Source organism: Pan paniscus, chromosome 1 (assembly GCF_029289425.2).
Source record: "Pan paniscus chromosome 1, NHGRI_mPanPan1-v2.0_pri, whole genome shotgun sequence".
In the NCBI taxonomy this organism is placed as follows: domain Eukaryota; kingdom Metazoa; phylum Chordata; class Mammalia; order Primates; family Hominidae; genus Pan; species Pan paniscus.
Window position 1 is genome coordinate 95,885,587 of NC_073249.2, and position 24,030 is coordinate 95,909,616.

General features: G+C 54.5%; 2 protein-coding genes and 1 long non-coding RNA gene across 8 annotated transcripts in view; 2 read left to right on the forward strand and 1 right to left on the reverse strand.

Annotated features, from left to right (window-relative positions):
• The first annotated feature begins 315 nt into the window (after nucleotides 1-315).
• On the forward strand, nucleotides 316-17,430 carry DENND4B (DENN domain containing 4B). Of its 6 annotated transcripts, XM_003817123.7 has the most exons (29): nucleotides 316-641; nucleotides 1,654-1,802; nucleotides 2,538-2,877; nucleotides 3,803-4,055; nucleotides 4,308-4,377; nucleotides 4,577-4,746; nucleotides 4,820-5,064; nucleotides 5,493-5,559; nucleotides 5,644-5,702; nucleotides 5,885-6,029; nucleotides 6,327-6,502; nucleotides 6,677-6,777; nucleotides 7,129-7,344; nucleotides 7,888-8,033; nucleotides 9,078-9,217; nucleotides 9,327-9,453; nucleotides 10,193-10,399; nucleotides 10,753-10,881; nucleotides 11,976-12,177; nucleotides 12,635-12,802; nucleotides 13,066-13,454; nucleotides 13,618-13,740; nucleotides 13,907-14,076; nucleotides 14,160-14,295; nucleotides 14,497-14,733; nucleotides 15,871-15,988; nucleotides 16,078-16,243; nucleotides 16,332-16,396; nucleotides 16,493-17,430. In XM_003817123.7, exons 2-29 carry the CDS (start codon nucleotides 1,793-1,795, stop codon nucleotides 16,636-16,638), a joined length of 4,521 nt encoding a protein of 1,506 aa, XP_003817171.2. In that variant the 5' UTR covers nucleotides 316-641; nucleotides 1,654-1,792; the 3' UTR covers nucleotides 16,639-17,430. The 6 variants fall into 6 exon arrangements, with proteins under 6 accessions (XP_003817171.2, XP_034792004.1, XP_034792013.1 ...); XM_034936113.3 differs by lacking the exon at nucleotides 1,654-1,802; XM_034936122.3 differs by lacking the exon at nucleotides 1,654-1,802 and having other exon boundaries at nucleotides 316-637.
• Nucleotides 17,431-17,940: 510 nt separating this feature from the next.
• LOC129397958 (uncharacterized) lies at nucleotides 17,941-23,923 on the reverse strand. The gene is made up of 3 exons (XR_008625615.2): nucleotides 23,261-23,923; nucleotides 20,453-20,650; nucleotides 17,941-18,295 (listed from the first exon to the last, which is right to left on the reverse strand). It is a non-coding gene; the product is annotated as an uncharacterized LOC129397958 (long non-coding RNA).
• GATAD2B (GATA zinc finger domain containing 2B) overlaps nucleotides 21,603-24,030 on the forward strand; it is a 120,745-nt gene continuing 118,317 nt past the window's right edge. The window contains exon 1 of the mRNA XM_034936183.3: nucleotides 21,603-23,932. The gene's annotated coding sequence lies outside the window, so the exon portion shown is untranslated. The remainder of the gene's footprint in view (nucleotides 23,933-24,030) is intronic.

Sequence of the window (24,030 nt, forward strand, 5' to 3'; positions counted from 1 at the left end):
CTGGGTCCCCGTAGACTAGACCTTCGGGACTTCACCTGCGCCCACATCATGCTTGACACATCTGACTGCAGGACCCAGGCGGGAAGGGAGCGCGCCGCGGACCTCTGGGTCGCCTGGGGTCAGTGTCCTGAGGCACGGGCTGGATGGTGGGAAGCTACCTGGGTGCAGGGGGCCCTCCCAGCCGCCAGGGGTCGGGCTGCAGGCGGCTGGGCTTTGGGCAGACGCTTGCCAGGGTCACGGCCGCCGGCCGAGGAGGAGGGGTGGGGGTAGCGGCGGCGCCCGCGGCCCGGAGCGGGGGTTGGGGGAGTAGAGAAAGCGGGGCGCGCGGAGGAACGCTGGGTCCCCGGCGCCGCGGGAGCTGGGAGGGCCGAGCCGGCCGAGCGAGCAGCGCGGCAGCACAGTCCCCGCGTGGCGCAGCGCGGCGGGGACGCGGGGACCGCCCGGATCTCCTTCCACTGCGCCCCGCGCTCTGCTGTCCTCGGCCGCCTCTTCTTCCTTCACTCACTGCCCGGGCGGGAGCGGCGCCCAAGTCGGGTGCGCCATGTCTGGGGCCGGGTAGCCCCGCCGCCCGCCGGCCCGCCAGCTCGCCCTCCGAGCCACCCGCCAGCGGGCCGGCCGGCCGGGAAGCGCGGGACAGGCAGGTAGGGGCTGGACCGGGCTGGGCGGCAGGCGGGGACGGGCAGGAGGGAGCGCGGGCGGCAGGCGGGGTGGGGGATGGCCCCCAGCTGCTGTCCCTCACTGCACATCTGGTTCCGGTTCCTCTCTCCTGGGGAAGTGAAAGTGGAGGGGAGGGCACCTCCCGCAATTAGCTCGCCGTGCCCGGCCTCCTGCACCCCCTTCTGCTCCCGTGGGTGCCGGAGTCGGAGCCGCCCTCCCTCCCGCTTGGGTCACGCGGCGGCCGGCGCTGCTGCCGTCACGTCCTCGGCCGCCGGCGCGCCTGCTTCTCTGCCCTCCTGCTCCTTCCTCAGCCTCCTCCCCCTCGGCGCGCCCTCTGCCCCAACCCGAACTTCCCGTCACCCGGCACGCGGGCGTGGGGACCCGGAGTGGGCCCTGTGCCCGTTGTCTTCCCTAGGGAGAAAGGGCTGCTTTCTGCAGGACTCTTCCCTGGCTTGGTGAGGGGAGGCCCCGGTGCGCAGGTCCTGCGGATGGGTGCCACCCACTTGCCCCTCAGAAGGTCCCACCTAATGGCCTCTGCCTGCTGCCTTGGGCATAGGGCTCCCATTCGCCCTCAGTGGATGAGGGACAGGTCTGTGCCCCAGAATTAAATCAAGAGGCTGACGCTGACTCCTGGCTTTACCTCCCAGAAGTGGAGTCTAAATTTAGCTGGGGTTGGTGTGTGTATGTGTGTGCGTGCGTGTGTGTGTGTGTGTGTCCAGAGGCCAGGTGATGAAGAAAGCCAGCCTGGCTCTATGAGATTCCTTATTCCCTGTTCTCTGGGGAACAGCAGGAGGTTAGCAGGACTGCACATCCTGGAACCATTCTGAGCCTCCTCTGCCTTGCTCAGGATCCTATAGTCTGAGGTTCCAACTTGGCGTAATGCTGTGCTGGCACCTTCAATGGTAACCCCACCACCACCACCGCCACCGCCACCGCCACCACACACACCCATAGGCTGACTTCCTCTGAGTTGCAGCTTCCCCTCCACTGTTTCAGGAAGTAACCTCCCTTCCCCTCTGAAGCACCCCCCACGCTTCTGGGCCCCTGCTGCGAGCTACCCACCAGGCTTTTTCCCAGCTTCTGCACCCTGGGGCGCCTCAGGACCCTTGGGGCTCCTACTCCCCGGGGTTGGGCCATGGAGGCAGGTGAGAACTAGGCTGTTGTGGGCCTGTTTCTGTCTCTGGGCTCCATGGTGGAGGGTGTGGGATGGCCGGGACTTGTCTCCCACAACTGCTTTGGATCTAAGGAGCTACCTAAGGATCCTGGAGGTGTGAGAACAGTGGATTTTGGGCCAGATTGGTGGAGTTAAGCTAGGAGAAAGGACACTTGGGTTCGTTGAAAAGACTTAAAGCTTGGGTTTTGTGGGCTTTCTCAGAAACCCGTGGGGTCCTCTTAAAAACCTAGGAGTGGGCTCTTTAAGAACATTGGCAGGATCACAAGGTTCTTATGGTGTCATAACTAGAGTAGGAAGGTCAGAAACCCTTGAAAAGACTGTAAGGTTGGTATGATGTCATGGCCAGCATGAATGATGTCATGGAAGGCTATTACAAAAAAGATTGTGATCTCTGTGATGTTATAACTGGTGAGCTTTTAAAAGGGACACATGGACAATGTGAATGTCATAGCTCAGGTTAGCTGTGTGTGGTGGAGTTTAGGTTCTTTGAGGGGAGTGCCAGGACCATTAAGTGGGAGGGATCTGGTCTCTTTAAGAAGCTGTGGTGGGCAGTGATGTCACAGGGGGAAGAGTTCAGGATTGGCCAACCCCTTATCCTGCCTTTCTTTGGAAGGACTAGGAAGAGGAGGGGAGCAAGAGGGTACCCTGGTTGCCATGGCATCCCCAGCCTTCCTTGCTTCATCTCTCTCCCACTTGACCATTCCAGATGCAGTGAGTGAGGGGGGGGCCATGGCGGAGGAGCGGCCCCCCCGGCTGGTGGATTACTTCGTGGTAGCTGGGCTTGCAGGGAACGGAGCACCCATCCCTGAGGAAACGTGGGTTCCTGAACCCAGTGGGCCCCTGCGCCCTCCCCGGCCAGCTGAGCCCATCACAGATGTGGCAGTCATCGCTAGGGCACTGGGCGAGGAAGTGCCCCAGGGCTACACATGCATCCAGGCTTCTGCTGGGGGCCACCCCTTGGAACTCAGTGCTGGGCTTCTGGGTGGAACTCAACCCGTCATCTGCTACCGCAGGGGCCGTGACAAGCCCCCCCTCGTTGAGCTGGGGTGTGTGCCCCTACCCATGCTGGCACCAGGGGAGGCTGGGAGGGACTCCAGTGAGACAGGGAGAGGTAGGACTATGGAACAAGGGAAGGGCAATGGGGATGGGAGCCTGGTGGGCCAGGGGCCAGGAAGGAAGGACTGAAGTTGTATGTATTTAGTCCTTACAGATGCGATTTCATGTGCTAGTGCCGCTCCTTGCTAGCTCTGAGAGCTTAGGCAGGTTTTTGAGCTCCTCTGGGCCTGTTTTCCTCATCTGTCAAATGGGGAAAATAATTCATCCTCATAGGATGGTCGAGATTAAATGAGATAACCCATGTGACAGACTTAACAGAGTCAGTCAGTGGTAGCTTGTATTACTTTTTTTTTTTTTTTTTTTTTTTTTAGACAGAGTCTCTCTCTGTCACTCAGGCTGGAGTGCACTGGTGTGATCTTGGCTCACTGCAACCTTCGCCTCCTGGGTTCAGGCAATTCTCCTGCCTCAGCTTCCTGAGTAGCTGAGACTATAGGCATGTGCCACCACGTCCAGCTAATTTTTGAATTTTTAGTAGAGATGGGGTTTGACCATGTTGGCCAGGCTGGTCCTGAACCCCTGACCTCAGGTGATCCACCTGCCTTGGCCTCCCAAAGTGCTGGGATTATAGGCATGAGCCACCGTGCCCAGCTGACTCTTAGTGTTTATTAATGAGTATGAGAGCCATAGAAGGCATGCAGGATTGTTGCTGACCACGAAATAAGGCCAAAGGCCAAAGAAAGGGCACAGGATTCTGGAGGGCAGAGTCCAGCAAGAAGAGGTGGGCCCTAGTGTTAGAGTTTGACAAGGCTGTGGGTACAAGGCAAGTTCAGGGGATTAGATAGGCAGATCTGGCAGGATTGGGTCTTTGTCCTCTACCCTGATCTCTCAACATCTATCTTTGCTCTCTGTGCTAAGGGTGTTGTATGAGGGGAAGGAACGTCCCAAGCCTGGCTTCCAAGTGCTTGACACGACACCCTACAGCCACTCAGCAAACCTGGCCCCTCCAGGCCCCGGGCACCCCCGCACCTACCTCACTTACCGGCGGGCAGCAGAGGGGGCAGGGCTGCATGCCCTGGGCATCACTGACCTCTGCCTGGTGCTGCCCAGTAAGGGCGAGGGCACTCCTCATACTTACTGCCGGCTGCCCCGCAACCTCAACCCTGGCATGGTGAGTGGGGCCAAGAGCTGACACTTGGTCCTCTTGGTGTAAGAGTGGGTGTGGACACTGGGAACAAAGGGCATCCCAGGACCAAGGCTCTGACCACAGGGGTGAGTCCAGAGGGGTAACTCTGGTCTTGGGGCACTGGGATTAATGGGAGCTTTAAAGACAAAAGAACATTTAGGGGTGGTAGAGAGAAAGTGGACCCCAGAAACCTTTGTTAGCTATGTATCTGCTTGTCTCTTGCCATTTCTGGGGTAGTGGGGCCCAGCAGTGTACCTGTGCTATAAGGTGGGCCTGGCGAAGGCCAACACGCTGGTGTACGAGGCAGGTGAGTGGCCCCTTTATCCCTCCAGTCCTGTGACCCTACATCCCTTTGCCCTGGTGCCTCTTGGCAGGCACCTTAAGTGTCCCCGGAGTTTACTTTCTTTTTGCTACTCGGGCCTTCTCTGGGATCCCTTGGTTCATTTCCCTTGGAGTCTGATGGACCCTGCTCCTTTTGGGTACCCCCAACTATGCTGGGGGTGCAGAGCTGCTGGGCCGCTACCCGGAGGAGGACAATGAGGCGTTCCCGCTGCCCGAGTCAGTGCCCGTCTTCTGCCTGCCCATGGGGGCCACTATCGAGTGCTGGCCTGCCCAGACCAAGTACCCCGTGCCCGTCTTCTCCACCTTTGTGCTCACGGGTGCAGCTGGTGATAAGGTGGGTGTGTGGAGTGTGGCAAGGGGTCCAGGCTATGCAGGGCCTGCCTGACTACCCTTCTGCCCCCTGCCAGGTGTATGGTGCCGCCCTGCAGTTCTACGAGGCGTTCCCAAGGGCCAGGCTATCAGAGCGACAGGCACGGGCACTGGGCCTGCTGAGCGCCGTGGAGCGGGGTCGGGCACTGGGGGGCAGAGCTGTGCGCAGCCGGCGTGCCATCGCTGTGCTGTCCCGCTGGCCTGCCTTCCCTGCCTTCCGCGCCTTCCTCACCTTCCTTTACCGCTACTCTGTCTCAGGCCCCCACCGCCTACCCTTGGAAGCGTGAGCATGGCTCCTCTGCCATTGGGAAGGGGTTAGGAAGGGATAAGGGGGCCAGGAGAGATGGGAGAGATTCAGATGTGGGTGGGGGGAGGGCTGGGCACAGGGTAAGGGACAGGGCTGCAGTGTGTGGTTATACAGTTTATCCACTGTAAAAACGCCACGGGCTGAGGAGGGGAGCAGGGCCTGAAATCCAGTCTAAACTTGCTAGTTAGGTCCTGGCAAAGGGCTGTGTATGCCCAGGGAGGATTTCTTTTCTGATCTGCACAAATTATATGCATAATGGAGGCTCTGTTGGCTGATAACAGGTCTCAAAGTGGGGTTCAGGAAGGAATAAGGTTCTTGAGAACAAGTGAAAGAGCTGAGAAAATGTGGAGGGAGGACAGGGATGGACGGGGGAGTATGCTCTGACCTGTTTCTCTGTCCCCCAGGCACATCTCCCACTTCATTCACAACGTTCCCTTCCCTTCCCCACAGAGACCCCGCATCCTAGTGCAGGTGAGAGCTGAGGCTGGGGCCGGGCTGATGGAAGGAGGGGAGTTGGCATCATTACCCTGAGCCGTGGCTCTTCTTCCCTCCCAGATGTCTCCCTATGACAACTTGCTCCTCTGTCAGCCTGTATCCTCACCCCTGCCCCTCAGGTATGTGCTCAGATTGTGGGGAGGGGAGCTTTAATGACCAAGGACATGGTAGGTGCTGGGCAGGTGGGTGCAGCTGTTGAGGTTTATGCAGGCTGGGTCCAGGTGGTGGCTGTGCCTGGCATCTGGGGAAGGGTCCCCAGGGTATCCTGGTGACCCTTTCCCCACCTCGGCATTGCCTGCAGTGGTGCCAGCTTCCTGCAGCTGCTGCAGAGCCTGGGCCCTGAGCTGGCTATCACACTGCTGCTGGCTGTGCTCACAGAGCACAAGCTGCTAGTCCACTCGCTGCGGCCAGACCTGCTCACCAGCGTCTGTGAGGCCCTCGTCTCGGTGAGTGCCGCCCCGCCTGGCCCATCTTCCCCAGAACCATGGTTCTTTCTGGTGCCCCTATCCCTGCCTGGACTCTTCCCTTTTCCTTCCTTGTGGAGGATCCTCAGCCCCTTTCCCTGGGCACAGCCTGCAGGAACACATAGCTTCCATCAGGAGCTCTTCTCTAGAGCCTACTTCCAACAGCCTCTCTCAACAGGCATCAACTCCCCAAGGCCAATGCCCTCTCTTTCTCTCTCCTGTGCCTCCCACTGCTGCCTCAACCCCCTGTTCACTGGTTCTCACTGCCTGGTGCTTCAGATGATCTTCCCACTGCACTGGCAGTGCCCCTACATTCCTCTGTGCCCGCTGGTGCTGGCAGATGTGCTGAGTGCCCCAGTGCCCTTCATTGTGGGTATCCACTCCAGCTACTTTGATCTGCATGACCCGCCTGCTGATGTCATCTGTGTAGACCTTGATACCAACACACTCTTCCAGTAAGAGGCTGGGTCTCATTTGGGGGCTGCAGGGTGGTGGGCAGGAATGGGCTAGTGTGTGGAGTGCTACGGGCTCAAAAAGAGCTTCAGGCACAAAGTGAGGGAGGCTGGCAAGGAGCCCCATCACCCTATCCCAGAGCCTCGCCACTCTTTCCCCTTATGCTTTTCTCACAGGACTGAGGAAAAGAAGCTCCTCTCCCCTCGGACCCTGCCCCGCAGACCCTACAAGGTTCTGCTGGCCACACTGACAAACCTGTACCAGCAGCTGGACCAGAGTGAGAAGCCTGGGTGGGGAGGGAGGCTGGGAACTGTCATTGCCCTCAAACCTCCAGTTTGCAGAGGTCTGTGGGGAGCTAGACATTTCTTAAGGAGGTGAGTGAAGTTAGGATTGCATTTGGTGGAACTGAGGGAGATTCCAATTCCAACTGAAGCTAGAAGGAAGGGCAGACAGTATTCCTGATCATGTGGGAAATATCAAGCTTGAACCTGTTAGTTGAAGGTAATACTTTAGTTGCTACTGGTGCAAGGTCTGCCAGAGGCTGGAGGTGGAGATGGAGGCATGAGAGCAGAGTTGAGGGTAACACTATGGGAGCCAGCCCTGACTCTTAGGCTGCCCTGGCCTCCAGCATACACTGGACCTGAGGAGGAAGCATCCCTGGAGTTCCTACTGACAGACTACGAGGCAGTGTGTGGCCGCAGGGCCCGGCTGGAGCGCGAAGTCCAAGGAGCCTTCCTCCGCTTCATGGCCTGTCTGCTCAAGGGCTACCGGGTCTTCCTGCGCCCACTCACCCAGGCCCCCTCCGAGGGAGCTCGTGATGTTGACAACCTTTTCTTCCTGCAGGGTATAGAGGGCCTGTCTCTGCTTGGAGATGGTATCATGGGAGGAGGTGGCGAGGGGCTGGGCTCTGTCAGAAAGGCGGAGGGGACTGGGAGCCACTCCATTGTTTATTCCTTCACTAGGCAAATGTTTTTATGGGCACCCGCTTTGAGACATTTAACTCTTCTGGTCTTGGGGGGAATCAGGGTACAAAGATGAAACCAGCTGTGGTCCTGCCCTCTGGAGCCCCAGGCTTGGGGTAGCCACAGTAATCCCTGTAGTGAGCAGCCCCCACGGGCAAAGCTCTGTGCAGGGAACCTGCCCTTGGAGACCCCCCCCAGTCTGAGGCAGTAGGTACAGGCAGACAAAGGGAGGGATTCTCTAGGGCCATTGTGCTGGGGGTGCTGAGCTGGTCAGCTTGGTATTAGGGTAGTTGTGCCAGAGGGTCCAAGAGATTATGGCTTTGGGCCTGAGTGGGCAGGGAGCCAAGAAGAGATTCAAAAAAGCTATGGCTGTGGTGGAGAGCCCTGGTCACACCCCTCCTCTGCCCCATTCTCATACCCCTCAGGCTTCCTCAAATCCCGGGAACGCTCCAGCCACAAACTTTACTCTCAGCTGCTGCACACACAGATGTTCTCACAGTTCATTGAGGAGTGCTCTTTTGGCTCTGCTCGCCATGCTGCCCTTGAATTCTTTGACTCTTGTGTTGAAAAGGTATCATCCCTTCTCTATGTGCTCATTGGCCTCTGCTGTCTCCCTCATTGTCTCTGTTGCCCCAAGGCCATTTTAGACGGAATCGGGCATGTTCAGGGTGGTATGGCTGTAGACCCCAGGGCCATTTTATTTTATTTATTTATTTATTTTAATTTTTAATTTTTTTTAAAGTTTTCTTTTTTTTCTTTTCTTTTCTTTTTTTTTTTTTTGAAACGAAGTCTTGCTCTGTCGCCCAGGCTGGAGTGCAGGGGCGTGATCTCGGCTCACTACAAGCTCTGCCTCCCGGGTTCACGCCATTCTCCTGCCTCAGCCTCCCAAGTAGCTGGGACTACAGGCGCCCGCCACCACGCCTGGCTAATTTTTTGTATTTTTAGTAGAGATGGGGTTTCACTGTGTTAGCCAGGATGGTCTTGATCTCCTGACCTCGTGATCCACCTGCCTCGGCCTCCCAATGTGCTGGGATTACAAGCGTGAGCCACCGCGCCCGGCTTTTTTTTTTTTGAGATAGTTTTGCTCTGTCTCCCAGGCTGGAGTGCAGTGGCGCGATATCGGCTCACTGCAACCTCCACCTCCCAGGTTCAAGTGATTCTCCTGCCTCAGTCTCCTGAGTAGCTGGGATTACAGGTGTGCACCAATATGCCTGGCTAATTTTTGTATTTTTAGTAGAGACAGGGTTTCACCATGTTGGCCAGGCTGGTCTCGAACTCCTGGCCTCAAGTAATCCGCCCACCTCGGCCTCCCAAAGTGCTGGGATTACAGGCGTGAGCCACTGTGTCTGGCCCCCAGGGCCATTGTAAACACAACTCTATATCTTAACTGTGACTGGGATGGCACTCCTGGAGTTATACAGTGCACAACCTGTGCAGCCACACACAGCTGGCCCCGTACATGTAATGTACTGTCCTCCCGTTCCTGACGCCATCTTCCCAGGCTGTGTCTCTTTCCCTGTGGATGAGCTTTCCTGGGAGATGCCATCGTCTAGACACCCTGGCTCTGCTCCATGCCCACCATCTCAACACTTGCTCTCTTAAAATCCTTCTCCAGGTCCACCCAGAGCAGGAGAAGCCTGAGCCGACACCCTTAGTGGAGCTAGAGGAGCTGTCAGGAAGTGAGCTCACTGTCTTTATCACACCTCCCGAGGAGCCTCCCTTACCAGAGGGCAGTGAATCCACTCCCCAGTACTGGTGAGAGTCTCTTGGCCTTCACGTGTTCCAGGGCCCCGTAGACTGGTCCAGTCCAACTCGCTTCGCCCTGTGCTGACTGCCCCGATGTTGCTTCTCTCTGCCCCTCCAGCTATGATGGATTCCCAGAGCTACGGGCTGAGTTGTTTGAGTCTCTTCAAGAGCAACCTGGGGCCCTGCCTGTGCCAGGCCCTTCCCGTAGCGCCCCCAGCAGTCCTGCTCCTCGCCGTACCAAACAGGTAAGCAGTGGGTGGACCGCACTGAGGGACCTGGATCAGGCTGAAGGCTGCTGCTGCTTCAGTTTCCTCATCTACAAAATGGGTATAACAATAATACTTAACCCATGAGGTTGTTAGGAGTTTAAATGTGCTTGGCACATAAGCAACCCTGTATAAACATTAGTTGCTATTATCACTGTCATTATCATCATCATCATCACCTCCGTCTTCTGAGCACTCTGGGAATCCAGGGGCTGGCCATGTCTTCTAGGGCACCTGCCCATGCTCAAGGGCCAGCCTCTCTGCACGGGGCTCCAGGCAGGGCTGCAGCCTGTGAAGTACAGCATCCCTTCTCCTCCTTAGAGCACAGACCCTTCCTCAGAGAAGGTGCTACCTCTTCCCACACCACTTTAGGGTCTGTCCTGGTGGCTCATGCCTTTAATCCCAGCATTTTGGGAGGCTGAGGCAGGCAGATCACTTGCGCCCAGGAGTTTGTGACTAGCCTGGGCAATGTGGCAAAACCTTGTCTTTACAAAAAGTACAAAACAATCAGTCAGGCTTGGTGGTGCGTCCCAGCTACTTGAGACTGAGGTGGGAGAATCGCTTGAGCCCAGGAGGCCGAGTCTGCAGTGAGCCAAGATTGCGCCACTGCACTCCAGCCTGGGTGACAGAGCGAGACCGTCATAAATAAATAAATAAATAGATAAGTAAGAAAGACCTGGCATTGTACTCACCCTGATGTGTCCCCTGTCCTACCTAGGAGATGAAAGTTGCACAGCGGATGGCACAGAAGTCAGCAGCTGTGCCTGAGCTGTGGGCCCGGTGCCTGCTGGGGCACTGCTATGGGCTGTGGTTCCTGTGTCTGCCTGCCTATGTGCGGTCGGCACCCTCCCGAGTGCAGGCACTGCACACAGCCTACCATGTGCTGCGCCAGATGGAGAGCGGCAAGGTGGTGCTCCCTGATGAGGTAGGCAATCTATGTGACCATGCTCACACCCAGGCCCAGTGAGCCTTGTGCAGCCGGAGAGGGCTGTGAGAGGGAAACTTGGTGGAGACTAAGGAAAGAAGTTGCAGAGCCCCAGAGCTGGGCAGATTATCTATAAACATTCGTCGAGTGAATAAGCATGTTCAGGGTTTAGCAGTGGAGACTGTAGGGTGGCAGGGTCAGCAGAAAGGGTGGGTGGCTCTGAGGTAGCCCCAGGACCTGCCAGGGGCCAGTGATGTCTGTGAGAATTGGGGAGGCTGGAAGAGGGTGCTTGCTGAGACTTTGGTTTTGGTTGAGAGTGAGTCTCCCATTGTCCTGTGCCTCTCCTGGCCCAGGTGTGTTACCGGGTACTGATGCAGCTCTGCTCACACTATGGGCAGCCTGTGCTGTCTGTGCGGGTCATGCTGGAGATGCGTCAGGCAGGCATTGTGCCCAACACCATCACCTATGGCTACTACAATAAGGTACCTACTTTGGGGTGAGGGGTGGGATGGCAGCTGTGCCAGGGTGTGTGAGGGGAGGCTGCTGCTGCTCCCCTCGCTCCTTGGAGATTGGGCTGGTACTGTTTGCCTAGGTCCTGGAACCACTGTCATCCACATTGCACTCCTGTGGTGCCTTAGCACCTACAGTTTCTCAGACGAGGCTGCTTTGATTCCCACTCATGACAGCCCTGCCTACAACTAATAGTTTAGCCGCTAAGCCAGGCACGGGTCCATACGCATCACACATTTTACATCATTTTATCTTCACGACAGCCCTATGAGGTGGGATGATCATTATCCCCATCTTATAGAAGAGGAGATGAGGTTGTAGAGAGTTAGTAACTCGTCCAAGGTCCTGCAGCAAAGAAGTTAAGGAGTGAGAATATGGGCACAGGGCTGGGTGCAGTGGCTCATGCCTGTAATCTCAGCACTTTGGGAGGCTGAGGCAGGCAGATCACCTGAGATCAGGAGTTCGAGACCAGCCTGGCCAACATGGTGAAACCCTGTCTCTATTAAAAATACAGAAATTAGCTTGGTGTGGTGGTGGGTGCCTGTAGTCCCAGCTACTTGGGAGGCTGAGGCAAGAGAATCACTTGAACCCGGGAGGCGGAGGTTGCAGTGAGCCAAGATTGCGCCACTGCGCTCCAGCCTGGGCGACAGAGCAAGACTCTGTCTCGAAAAAAAAGAAAAAAGAATATGGGCAGAGGCATATCCATATCTCCCGAATTCAGGCCCTTAGCCATGATACTAAACTGCCTCCTGTTTTTTAGATGAGGAGACTAATGACCAAATAAATGAAATGATTTCTTCAGAGCCATATATTTTATATTTCTAAGCAGCAAGGTCTGGGTACAAATTTTCTCCACTGCCTCTGGCTTCTTCTAGGCCCCTTGGGAGGCAGCTGCTGCCTACTGTCTCTTCTGGGCTCTTGTTCCTGGCTGAGCCATTGGCCGGACAGTCCTAGACAGGATGTCTGCAGGGGAAGGGCGGTCCCTGGGGCTCCAGGACAGGGAGTGGGTATGAGGCAGGGTTAGGGTGTCGAGGTAGGCCATCCTGATGGGCACTGTGCTTGGTAGGCTGTGTTGGAAAGCAAGTGGCCGTCTGGCACACCAGGTGGGCGTCTGCGCTGGGCCAAGCTCCGGAATGTTGTCCTGGGGGCTGCTCAGTTCCGCCAGCCCTTGAGAGAACGGCAACAGCAGCAGCAGCAGCAACAGCAGCAGCAGCAGCAGCAGCAGGAGCAGGTGTCAGCACATCAAGAGGCAGGCAGCTCCCAGGCAGGTGGGTAGGGCCTGGTGAGACAGGCTTGGGGATGGAGTAGCTGGGCTCAGGCAGGGAAAGGCATAGAGAGTTGGGGCTGGTCTAATGGTTGGCATTGGGTTTCTGGGGATTGATAAATTACACTTGACTGGTAACAAAAGGGATAAAAAAATTAGCTGGGCGTGGTGGCGCGCACCTGTAGTCCCAGCTACTTGGGAGACTGAGGCAGGAGAATCACTTGAACCCAGGAGGCAGAGGTTGCAGTGAGCTGAGATGGCGCCACTGCACTCCACCTAGCTACAGAGCAAGACTCCATCTCAAAAAACAAAACAAAACAAACAAACAAACAAACACAAAAGGGATAAAGTTTTGTCTGGGAGGAACCCTGCAAACCCTGGTCCATCTAAGGAGCTCTATTTTGGAACAGGGGACTGGGTTCCTAGCTGGCCTCCTCTAAACCCCTTCTCGTCTTTTACAGATCCCTATTTGGAGCGCCCTTCCCCTACTCGCCCTCTTCAGCGCCAGACTACTTGGGCTGGGCGAAGTCTGAGAGACCCAGCCTCACCCCCTGGACGCCTGGTGAAGAGTGGTAGCCTGGGCAGTGCCCGAGGGGCACAGCCCACTGTGGAGGCCGGTGTGGCCCACAGTGAGTGCCCTTGTCTGGCTCCCTCACTCCCCCAGTCAGCTTTCCTAACCACTTGCTAGTGAGGTGGGGAAGACCAGAAACAGAGTGGAGGGCGGCCCTCTGTGGTGGGTGCTGTAGATTCTGAGGGAATCTCGCCCAGAATATCATCATGGTGGGGGTGGTGGCACCAGAGTTTGTGCAGCCAAGAATTGTGTTTATTCAGGAAAGGGGAAGCTGGTGCAGAGGCTGGGGTCCATCTTCCCTCATTCTTTTCTGTGCTGCAGTGATAGAGGCCTTGGGGGTCCTGGAACCCCGGGGATCACCTGTGCCCTGGCACGATGGAAGTCTCTCAGACCTGAGCCTGACGGGGGAGGAGCCGCTCCCTGGAGGCAGCCCAGGGGGCTCAGGCTCAGCCCTGAGTGCCCAGTCCACTGAGGCCCTGGAAGGGCTAAGTGGGCGGGGACCCAAGGCTGGTGGGCGACAGGATGAGGCAGGCACCCCCCGACGAGGGCTGGGTGCCCGCCTCCAACAGCTGCTCACTCCTTCCCGCCACTCCCCTGCCTCCCGCATTCCCCAACCTGAGCTGCCTCCTGACCTGCCTCCCCCAGCCCGCCGCAGCCCCATGGACAGTCTTCTGCACCCCCGGGAGCGCCCTGGATCCACTGCCTCCGAGGTAGCCAGCGAAGGAGGGTCCAGACGCCTTAGCATTAGTGGGCTTGGGGAGGGGCTACGACTGGAAGAATGCTCAAAAAGGGGGCTCTGAGGGGTGCTTGAAACACATATCCTGGGTGGAAGAGCATGGGGTTGGCTGACCATGGTTTCTCATGTCATGGTAGAGCTCAGCCTCTCTGGGCAGTGAGTGGGACCTCTCAGAATCTTCTCTCAGCAACCTGAGTCTTCGCCGTTCCTCAGAGCGCCTCAGTGACACCCCTGGATCCTTCCAGTCACCTTCCCTGGAAGTGAGGATAACCCCTCCCACACAGATGTGCTTGAACACACATAGCACACACTCACCCTGTCCAAGGCAGGAGATGGGGAGGAGGTGGGAGGGGCTGGGGAAGGGGCATGGGCTCCAGAGTGCTGGCGGCCAGACAGGACCTACTTCCCGACTCTCCCTGCCCACAGATTCTGCTGTCCAGCTGCTCCCTGTGCCGTGCCTGTGATTCGCTGGTGTATGATGAGGAAATCATGGCTGGCTGGGCACCTGATGACTCTAACCTCAACACAACCTGCCCCTTCTGCGCCTGCCCCTTTGTGCCCCTGCTCAGTGTCCAGACCCTTGATTCCCGGCCCAGGTGCCCAAGGCAGGGCAAGTGCTGTGGGTGGGAATAGGGAGGTGAAGGTCCAAAAGCTGACCCCTGCTGCTATCCCCCTGCAGTGTCCCCAGCCCCAAGTCTGCTGGTGCCAGTGGCAGCAAAGATGCTCCTGTCCCTGGTGGTCCTGGCCCTGTGCTCAGTGACCGCAGGCTCTGCCTTGCTCTGGATGAGCCCCAGCTCTGCAACGGGCACATGGGGGTAAGGGCTGGGCCAAAGGGGCATGAGGAACGGGAATGTTGCCCTGTTTGGGGCCTGTGGGGTGCCAGGGAGAGATGGTCACATCTCTTGCCCTTGAGGGCAAGGGGCATCCCAGAAGCTGTTGGATGTGGTGGCTCAGTGGGAGGCAAGGCTCTGGGGATGTACATGCCCTCTACTGCCCTCCCCCTTTGTGCCTGATAGGGAGCCTCCCGGCGGGTTGAGAGTGGGGCATGGGCATACCTGAGCCCCCTGGTGCTGCGTAAGGAGCTGGAGTCGCTGGTAGAGAACGAGGGCAGTGAGGTGCTGGCGTTGCCTGAACTGCCCTCTGCCCACCCCATCATCTTCTGGAACCTTTTGTGGTATTTCCAACGGCTACGCCTGCCCAGTATTCTACCAGGCCTGGTGCTGGCCTCCTGTGATGGGCCTTCGCACTCCCAGGTCAGTGCCCCCATGTGGCCCCTGTTTCCTAAGTGCCTCCCTCATCTCTCAGCCGTTTGTCCACTGTGTCCTTGGCACTGTAGAAAGAGCATAGACTGGCCAGGCGCGGTGGCTCATGCCTGTAATCCCAGCACTTTGGGAGGCCGAGGTGGGCGAATCACCTGAGGTCAGGAGTTCGAGACCAGCCTGACCAACAGGGAGAAACCCTGTCTCTACTAAAAATACAAAAAAAATTAGCCAGGCTTGGTGGTGCATGCCTGTAATCCCAGCTACTCGGGAGGCTGAGGTGGGAGAATTGCTTGAACCTGGGAGGCGGAGGTTGTGGTGAGCCGAGATCGCGCCATTGCCCTCCAGCCTGGGCAACAAGAGCAAAACTCTGTCTCAAGAAAAAAAAAAAAGAGCATAGACTGGCTGGGTGTGGTGGCTCACGCCTGTAATCCCAGCATTTTGGGAGGCCAAGGTGGGCGGATCATGAGGTCAGGAGATCGAGACCATCGTGGCTAACACGGTGAAACCCCGTGTTACTAAAAATACAAAAAATTTGCCTGGCATGGTGGCGGGCGCCTGTAGTCCCAGCTACTCGGGAGGCTGAGGCAGGAGAATGGCGTGAACCCAGGAGGCGAAGCTTGCAGTGAGCTGAGATTGCGCCACTGCACTCCAGCCTGGACGACAGAGCGAGACTCTGTCTCAAAAAAAAAAAAAAAAGAAAGAGCATAGACTTTGGAGTCTGCTGCACCTGGTTCGGATCCTTGCCGTTTCACTTTACCACTCTGAGCCTCAATTTGGTCATCTGTAAAATGGCATAAGCACCTATCTCACTGGGCTGGTGTGTGGACAACCTTGTGTTGAGCCTGGTACCTAAACAAATGATTCATTCATATTTGTCTATTCGTTCCACCAGTATTGAGTGCTTTTTATGTTCCAGGCACGGTTTTAGGCACTAGGTATGTAGCAGATTACAAAACAGTCCCTGCTCTCAAGAGCTTACATTCTCGTGGGGGATAAGAATTCCTTTCCCACTTCTCTTTGGCTGTGTCCTGTAATGGCCCTCTGTCTCTTTGGCATCACCTGTCCGTTTCTTGTCCTCTGCCTCCCATTCTTTGAGCCTAACTGTCTCCACTATCTTGGCTCCCCCAGGCCCCATCTCCTTGGCTAACCCCTGATCCAGCCTCTGTTCAGGTACGGCTGCTGTGGGATGTACTGACCCCTGACCCCAATAGCTGCCCACCTCTCTATGTGCTCTGGAGGGTCCACAGTGAGTCTGGTATTTGGCCTGGGTGGGGAGGGTGGGTCCCATACCCAGAGGGCTCAGTGATTCTGGTGGCCTTCTTTCCTTTCATCCAGGCCAGATCCCCCAGCGGGTGGTATGGCCAGGCCCTGTACCTGCATCCCTTAGTTTGGCACTGTTGGAGTCAGTGCTGCGCCATGTTGGACTCAATGAAGTGCACAAGGCTGTGGGGCTCCTGCTGGAAACTCTAGGGCCCCCACCCACTGGCCTGCACCTGCAGAGGTATGGTGCTACCATCTGGGTGATCCCTGGTCTGTCCGGGGCTCCACACCCCTTTTCTCTCGCTCATACACTTCTGCCTCCACTAAAGGGGAATCTACCGTGAGATATTATTCCTGACAATGGCTGCTCTGGGCAAGGACCACGTGGACATAGGTGAGATTGCAGGCAAGGGGCTGAGGAGTTTAGGGATCTGGGGCCAGGTGTGGGAGGCTGCAGTCCTAACACGTTGACTTCCACCTTCTTCCCTAGTGGCCTTCGATAAGAAGTACAAGTCTGCCTTTAACAAGCTGGCCAGCAGCATGGGCAAGGAGGAGCTGAGGCACCGGCGGGCGCAGATGCCCACTCCCAAGGCCATTGACTGCCGAAAATGTTTTGGAGCACCTCCAGAATGCTAGAGACCTTAAGCTTCCCTCTCCAGCCTGGGGTGGGGAAGTGAGGAAGAAGGGATTCTAGAGTTAAACTGCTTCCCTGTTGCCTTCATGGAGTTGGGAACAGGCTGGGAAGGATGCCCAGTCAAAGGCTCCAAGCGAGGACAACAGGAAGAGGGATCCACTGTTACCAAAAGTCCTGATTCCCCCATCACCAACCTACCCAGTTTGTTCGTGCTGATGTTGGGGGAGATCTGGGGGGAGTTGGTACAGCTCTGTTCTTCCCTTGTCCTATACCGGGAACTCCCCTCCAGGGTACCCACAGATCTGCATTGCCCTGGTCATTTTAGAAGTTTTTGTTTTAAAAAACAACTGGAAAGATGCAGAGCTACTGAGCCTTTGCCCTGAATGGGAGGTAGGGATGTCATTCTCCACCAATAATGGTCCCTCTTCCCTGACGTTGCTTAAGGAGCCCAAGGCTCTCCATGCCTTTCTACCTGTTTGTATTTTATTTTAAGTTATTTATTCTGGAGCCACAGCCCCCTTGCTTATGAGGTTCTTATGGAGAGTGAGAAAGGGAAGGGAAATAGGGCACCATGGTCCGGTGGTTTGTAGTTCCTTCAAAGTCAGGCACTGGGAGCTAGAGGAGTCTCAAGCTCCCCTTAGGAAGAACTGGTGCCCCCTCCAGTCCTAATTTTTCTTGCCCGCCCCGCCTTGGGGAATGCCTCACCCACCCAGGTCCTGACCTGTGCAATAAGGATTGTTCCCTGCGAAGTTTTGTTGGATGTAAATATAGTAAAAGCTGCTTCTGTCTTTTTCCTTCGGCCTCCTGTTCCCTGGGTCTGGGGTAATGCGGGGATACCTTTCATTTTCCCCAGGCTATACATCTGCTTTTCTACCTTCCCATCCTTTATAGTGTTCAGGCATACCCTGCTTCCCCTGACCATGTCTGGTACCGGCTCCTTGAGGCACAGGGAGTTCTCAGAGCAGGAGAAGGGTGAATCTGGTGCTGGCTATGGTGGTGCCAGTCCATGTGGCACTTCCGGCCCTCCCACACAATCACCCCCTTGTCCCTCATCTGTACCCCACACAAAGGCTCCATTCTCTGGGGACCCTGAGCTCATCTCTGCCTTATTTCCTCTCTTCCACCTTCCCCCACCAACCTTCTCCAGTACCTCCACAGGGATGACAATCATCTCCCCAGTAGTTGGTATTGGCAGCCCTCATGCACCCTGGCAGTCATCCTAGGCTGCCTGAGTTGCTGTAGCTGCAGGCACTATTCCTCCAACCAGGGTCTCAGCCTGGCAACAGCACCAGGAAGGCAGGGGCAAAGATTAAGGGACTTGCTGCATGTGGACATCAGGAAAACATGCATCATTTTCCTTATCCCTTTGGTCCACTTAAGAGCTTTTTTTTTTCTTGTATAATGAAATAAACACAGGAAATGACCCCTAAAAGAGCGGCAAACCAATTACCAAAGGGAATTAGCCAACAAAACAAATGCCTTGGGGAAGGAGAGCAGGCTTATCAATGGAGGGAATAACTTACGAGAGCACATTTCTGGGGGGTGACCACTGGATGGAGAGTGAGGTACTACTTCTGGATGCTGAGTCTTTCAAGCCAGAGGACCATTTCCTATCCTGTCTTGAGCATGTTAGGATGCTTTTTCACTGTCCTAGAGGAGCTGCACAGAAGAGAACCAAGGGGCTCAGGAAATGCCATTTATTTGTCTTACTAGGAGATGCTTTCTTCAGAGGGAAATTCTCACGCCACCCCAGTTTCTCATCAGACTGCAGTCCCCAGAATAAACCTCTCCCTGTTTCATCCCCCAAAGACCTTTTCAAGGGAGGACCTGGCCTTTTAAAATGAAGTTTCTGTTGAGTGCAGTGAGCTCAGCACTGCACTGAACTATAGAGAGAATTTCAGGGCTCAGTCCCTACCATAATGGAGCATACAGTCTTACTGGTATGGAGGGCCCCTTTGTTCACAAACAATAATAATGAACTCTCTCTCCCAGCTTATGCTTCTCACTTTTGGGCCTCCTACAGACTTGCAGTCAGATGGGAGAACTACAGAATTCTTTAACCATAAGAATATCTAGGCTGGGCACAGTGGTTAACACCTGTAATCCCAACACTTTGGGGGCCAAGGCGGGCAGATCACTTCAAGCCAGGAATTTGAGATCAGCCTGGCCAACATGGCGAAACCCCATCTCTACTAAAAATACAAAAATTAGCCGGGCGTGGTGGCTTATGCCTGTAATCCCAGCTACTCAGGAGGCTGAGGCTTGCTTGAACCCAGGAAGTGGAGGTTGCCATGAGCCAAGATCATGCCACTGCACTCTAGCCTGGGTGACAGAGCGAGACCCTGTCTTAGAAAAAAAAAAAAACAAAAATCTGGGAATTTTAATAGCAAAGTATTCAACATGATATCTGACACATCTGTGTGTCCTATGGCCTAGGGAGCTGTATGAGAGGAAGGATATGCCCAAGTTATCTGGCCCATTTTCTCTTCCCAGGCTTTGGAGTGTATAGGCTCAAGTATAAAAAATTTGGGCTGGGCGCGGTGGCTCACGCCTGTAATCCCAGCACTTTGGGAGGCCGAGGTGGGCAGATCACGAGGTCAGGAGATTGAGACCAACCTGGCTGACACAGTGAAACCCCGTCTCTCCTAAACACACACACACACACAAATTAGCTGGGCGTGGTGGCACCCGCCTGTAGTCCCAGCTAATTGGGAGGCTGAGGCAGGAGAATCGCTTGAACCCCAGAGGCAGAGGTTGCAGTGAGCCGAGATTGCACCATTGCACTCCAACTTGGGTGACAGTGAGACTCCGTCTCAAAAAAAAAAAAAAAAAAAAAAAGGTCGGCTGGGGCCAGGTGCAGTGGCTCATTCCTGTAGTATCAGCACTTTGGGAGGCCGAGGAGGGTGGATTACTTGAGGCCAGGAGTTCGAGACCAGCCTGGCCAACATGGTGAAACCCCATCCCTATTCAAAATACAAAAAATTATGGCTGGGCATGGTGGCTCACGCCTGTAATCCCAGGGGAGGCCAAGGGAGGCGGATCATGAGGTCAGGAGTTCAAGACCAGCCTGGCCAACATAGTGAAACCCCAACTCTACTAAAAATACAAAGATTAGGCAAGTGTGGTGGCACGTGCCTGTAATCCCAGTTACTTGGGGTGCTGAGGCAGGAGAATCGCTTGAACCCAGGAGGCAGAGGTTGCAGTGAGCCAAGACTATGCTGAGACTACGCCATTGTACTCCAGCCTGGGTGACAGAGTGATACTCCGTCTCAAAAAAATAAAAAAATACAAAAAATTAGATGGGTGTGGTGGCGGGGGCCTATAATCCCAGCTACTCAGGAGGCTGAGGCATGAGAATTGCTTGAACTTGGAAGGTGGAGTTTGCAGTGAGCTGAGATCACTCCACTCCACTCCAGCCTGGGTGAGAGAGAGAGAGAGACTCCGTCTCAAAAAAAAAAAAAAAAATTTGGCTGGATGTGAGGGCTCACGCCTGTAATCCCAGCACTTGTAATCCAGCACTTGGGGAGGCTGAGGCAGGCACACTGCTTGACTTCAGGAAGTCGAGATCAGCCTGGGCTAAATGATGACAAAACCCCATCTGTCTCCATAAATTTTTTAAAAATTGAGGAAAATATTGTGCCTGCCACTTAATAATTTTATGATGTCATACAAGTTACTTTACTGCTGTGCCTCAGTTCTTCCTCATCTGCATACTGGGGGTCATTTAAAGATTAACTATATAATCCATAGCTTCAGAAAGGGAACAAACAGGTAGAGCCTGCATTGGGCACAGGTCATGTCCACTACAGTACTGACCTCATGTACTTGTCTTCCTTAAAGCTCGATCATTCCAGATTGAAAGTCCCCCTCCATGGCCTAAATTTTGGTCTTGTTGAAAAGTATTTTCTCGGGTCTTACTTTTATCTTCCTTGGGCTGGTATATACTACCATGTTTTTCATATCTCCTCAAAGCCCTCGAAGGGTGGCATTTCAGACAGCAAATAATGCAATGGACTGATAATGGACAAAGAAGTAGGTTAGGGAAAGATGAATGTACCCTCAAAGAGGGCAATGACTTTGTCTAATTCACTGCTATATCCTGAGCACATGGATGAGTGCCTGATAACCTAATAGGGGCTCTATCATGTGTGTTCAATGACTGAAAGGAGTCTGAAAGCGTTAAAATATTGCAGTTAGTAGAGAAATAATTTTCAGTACAGTATAAGACCAGTACCATGGGTAGAATACCAACAGAAGCTGAATTTAGAGGTAAGAGAGTGAAATTGTTGAAAAAGCAAGGAAAGTTCTCAAAATAGTTACTATATATTATGTTGAATGCTTTAACTGTATTCTTGACAGTGCCCTGAGTATGTTGAAGGTATTATTTTGTAATTCTCATAATTACCTGGTGAGCTGGGTACTCTTATTCCCATTTTATAGATGGGGAAACTAGGGGATAGAGAATAGAGATAAGTAACTTTCAGCCAAATCACACAACTGGTAAGAGGGAGAGCCAAGATCCAAACTCAGGCAGTCTGACTCTTGAGACCATATGCTTTACCTGGACACCATACTAGCATAAAAACAAGTTTTAATCTATTTAAAATAAGAATTAGGCCAGGTGTGGTGGCTCACACCTGTAAATCCCAGCACTTTGGGAGGCCAAAGCGGGTAGATCACTTGAGGTCAGGAGTTTGATACCAGCCTGGCCAACATCTCTACTAAAAATACAAAATTTAGCTGGGTGTGGTGGCGGGCACCTGTAATCCCAGCTACTCAGGAGGCTGAGGCAGGAGAATTGCTTGAACCCAGGAGGCAGAGGTTGTAGTGAGCCGAGATTGCGCCACTGCACTTTAGCCTGGGCAATAGAGGGAGACTCTGTCTCAAAAAAAAAAAAAAAAAAAAAAAAAAAAATGTTGAATGCTGCTTGCAGTGATGTACACCTGTAGTCCCAGCTATTTGGGAGGCTGAAGTGGGAGGATCTTTTTTTTTTTTTTTTTTTTTTTTTTTTTTTTTTTTGAGACGGAGTCTCGCTCTGTCGCCCAGGCTGGAGTGCAGTGGCGCGATCTCGGCTCACTGCAAGCTCCGCCTCCCGGGTTCACGCCATTCTCCTGCCTCAGCCTCCCGAGTAGCTGGGACTACAGGCGCCCGCTACCACGCCCGGCTAATTTTTTGTATTTTTAGTAGAGACGGGGTTTCACCGTGTTAGCCAGGATGGTCTCGATCTCCTGACCTCGTGATCCGCCCGCCTCGGCCTCCCAAAGTGCTGGGATTACAGGCGTGAGCCACCGCGCCCGGCCTTTTTTTTTTTTTTTTTTTTTTTTTTTTTGAGACAGAGTCTCGCTCTGTCGCCCAGGCTGGAATGCAGTGGCAAGATCTTGGCTCACTGCAAACTCCACCTCCCGGGTTCACGCCATTCTCCTGCCTCAGCCTCCCGAGTAGCTGGGACTACAGGCGCCCGCCACCACGACCGGCTACTTTTTTGTATTTTTAGTAGAGACGGGGTTTCACTGTGTTAGCCAGGATGGTCTCGATCTCCTGACCTCGTGATCTACCCGCCTCGGCCTCCCGAAGTGCTGGGATTACAGGCCTGAGCCACCGCGCCCGGCCGGGAGGATCTCTTGAGCCCAGGAGTTTCAGAGCAGCCTGGGTAACATAGCAAGACCTCATCGCTAATTTAAAAAATAAATAAAGTGGGGGCTGCGGTGGGCGCGGTTGTTCACGCCTGTAATCCCACCACTTTGGGACGCCAAGGCGGGTGAATCACTTGAGGCCAGGAATTTATGAGACCAGCCTGGGAAACATAGTGAAACCCTGTCTTTACCAAAAATACAAAAATCAGCCGGGCGTGGTCACGTGCGCCTGTAATGCCAGCTACTTGGGAGGCTGAGGTGGAAAGATGGCTTGAGCCTGGGTGGTGGAGATTGCAGGCAGCTGAGATCACGCCACTGCACTCCAGCCTGGGCGACAGAGGGAGACTGTCTCAAAGAAAAAAAAGAAAAAAAAAATGGGTGCGTGTGTGTTTGTGTAGGATCTACCTACGGCTTTAAGTTGCCATGTCCTCCATTATAATTTCATTTCCATTGCACAGCATGACTTTTAAATAATTTGAAAAACATGTTCAAATACCTGTGGAGGCTGGCGTGGTGGCTCACACACCTGTAATCCCAGCACTTTGGGAGGCTGAGGCAGGAGGATCACCTGAGGTCAGGAGTTCGAGACCAGCCTGGCCAACATGGCTAAACTCCGTCTCTACTAAAAACACAAAAATTAGCCGCGCGCCTGTAATCCCAGCTACTCGGGAGGCTGTTGAGGCAGGAGGATCGTTTGAACCTGGGAGGCGGAGGTTGCAGGAACTGAGATTGTACCACTGCACTCCAGCCTGGGAGACACAGTGAGAAAACAACAATAACAAAATGCCTGTGGAACCAGTTGTTTCTGGGTTTAAACCACTGCTTAGTCACTAACTAGCGGTCTGACCTTTGGCAAGTTACTTAACCTCTCTGAGCCTTAGTTTCCTCATCTACTTGGGTTCAAATTTCAGCTCTACCACTTAACGTGTAACTGGACAAATTTTTTGATCCTAATTTTCCTCATTTGTAAAGTAGGGATAACAGTACCTACCTCACAGTCATGAGGAATAAATACTTCATGTAAAGTTCTTAGCACAGAGCCTGACACAGTCTCTTTCCGAAAACGTTAACTACTATCATAACCTTAACACCCGGACTCTGTTACTTGGTCCCTATCCTCAAGGTGCTCCAGAAACGCTCGCTGAGTTTAGGCGGGCCTAACTGCTCCGTGGAAGCAGGGAGGCCAGCAAAAGGAGCTGGCCCTTGAGTTGATTAGGTGGAATCGGGCGGGGTGGGAGGCTGTTTCCTGGCTGAGAACCTAACCAGACCAGGAGTTCCCAAGAGAAGGAGCTGCGAGGGCTCTGCACACCGTAATTCCTCAGCAACTTGGCTAGCTGCTTTTTTTTTTTTTTTTTTTTCCTGCTGTCGTGGTTTAGTCACGACAGCACCAAGCGGAGGTACGATGAACACCAGGAAGCTCAAAGCCTTTGGCAGACGGAGACAGGCCACACCCCAAAAAGACGGCAAGGCTCAAGCGCCTAAAGCTAGTTCTATCGTGAAATTTCCTAGAGTCTGTCGCGACGAAACACCGCCCACCGCAGACCCCATCGCCGTTCGCCAGTCTCCATCTTTAGAATTGAAAGAATGAGAGATGGCCAAAGGGGAATCCCGGTTTGGAGAGACTGAGGTACGGCGGCTGCCTGGGGACCAAAACGTCTCTAAGGTAAAGTTGCAGCCTGAAGCGATTTTTTGACCCCCGACACTTAATGGGCTGTCGAAGACCCGGATGTGTCTGGGACTGGCCGAGGTACCCATTAACGC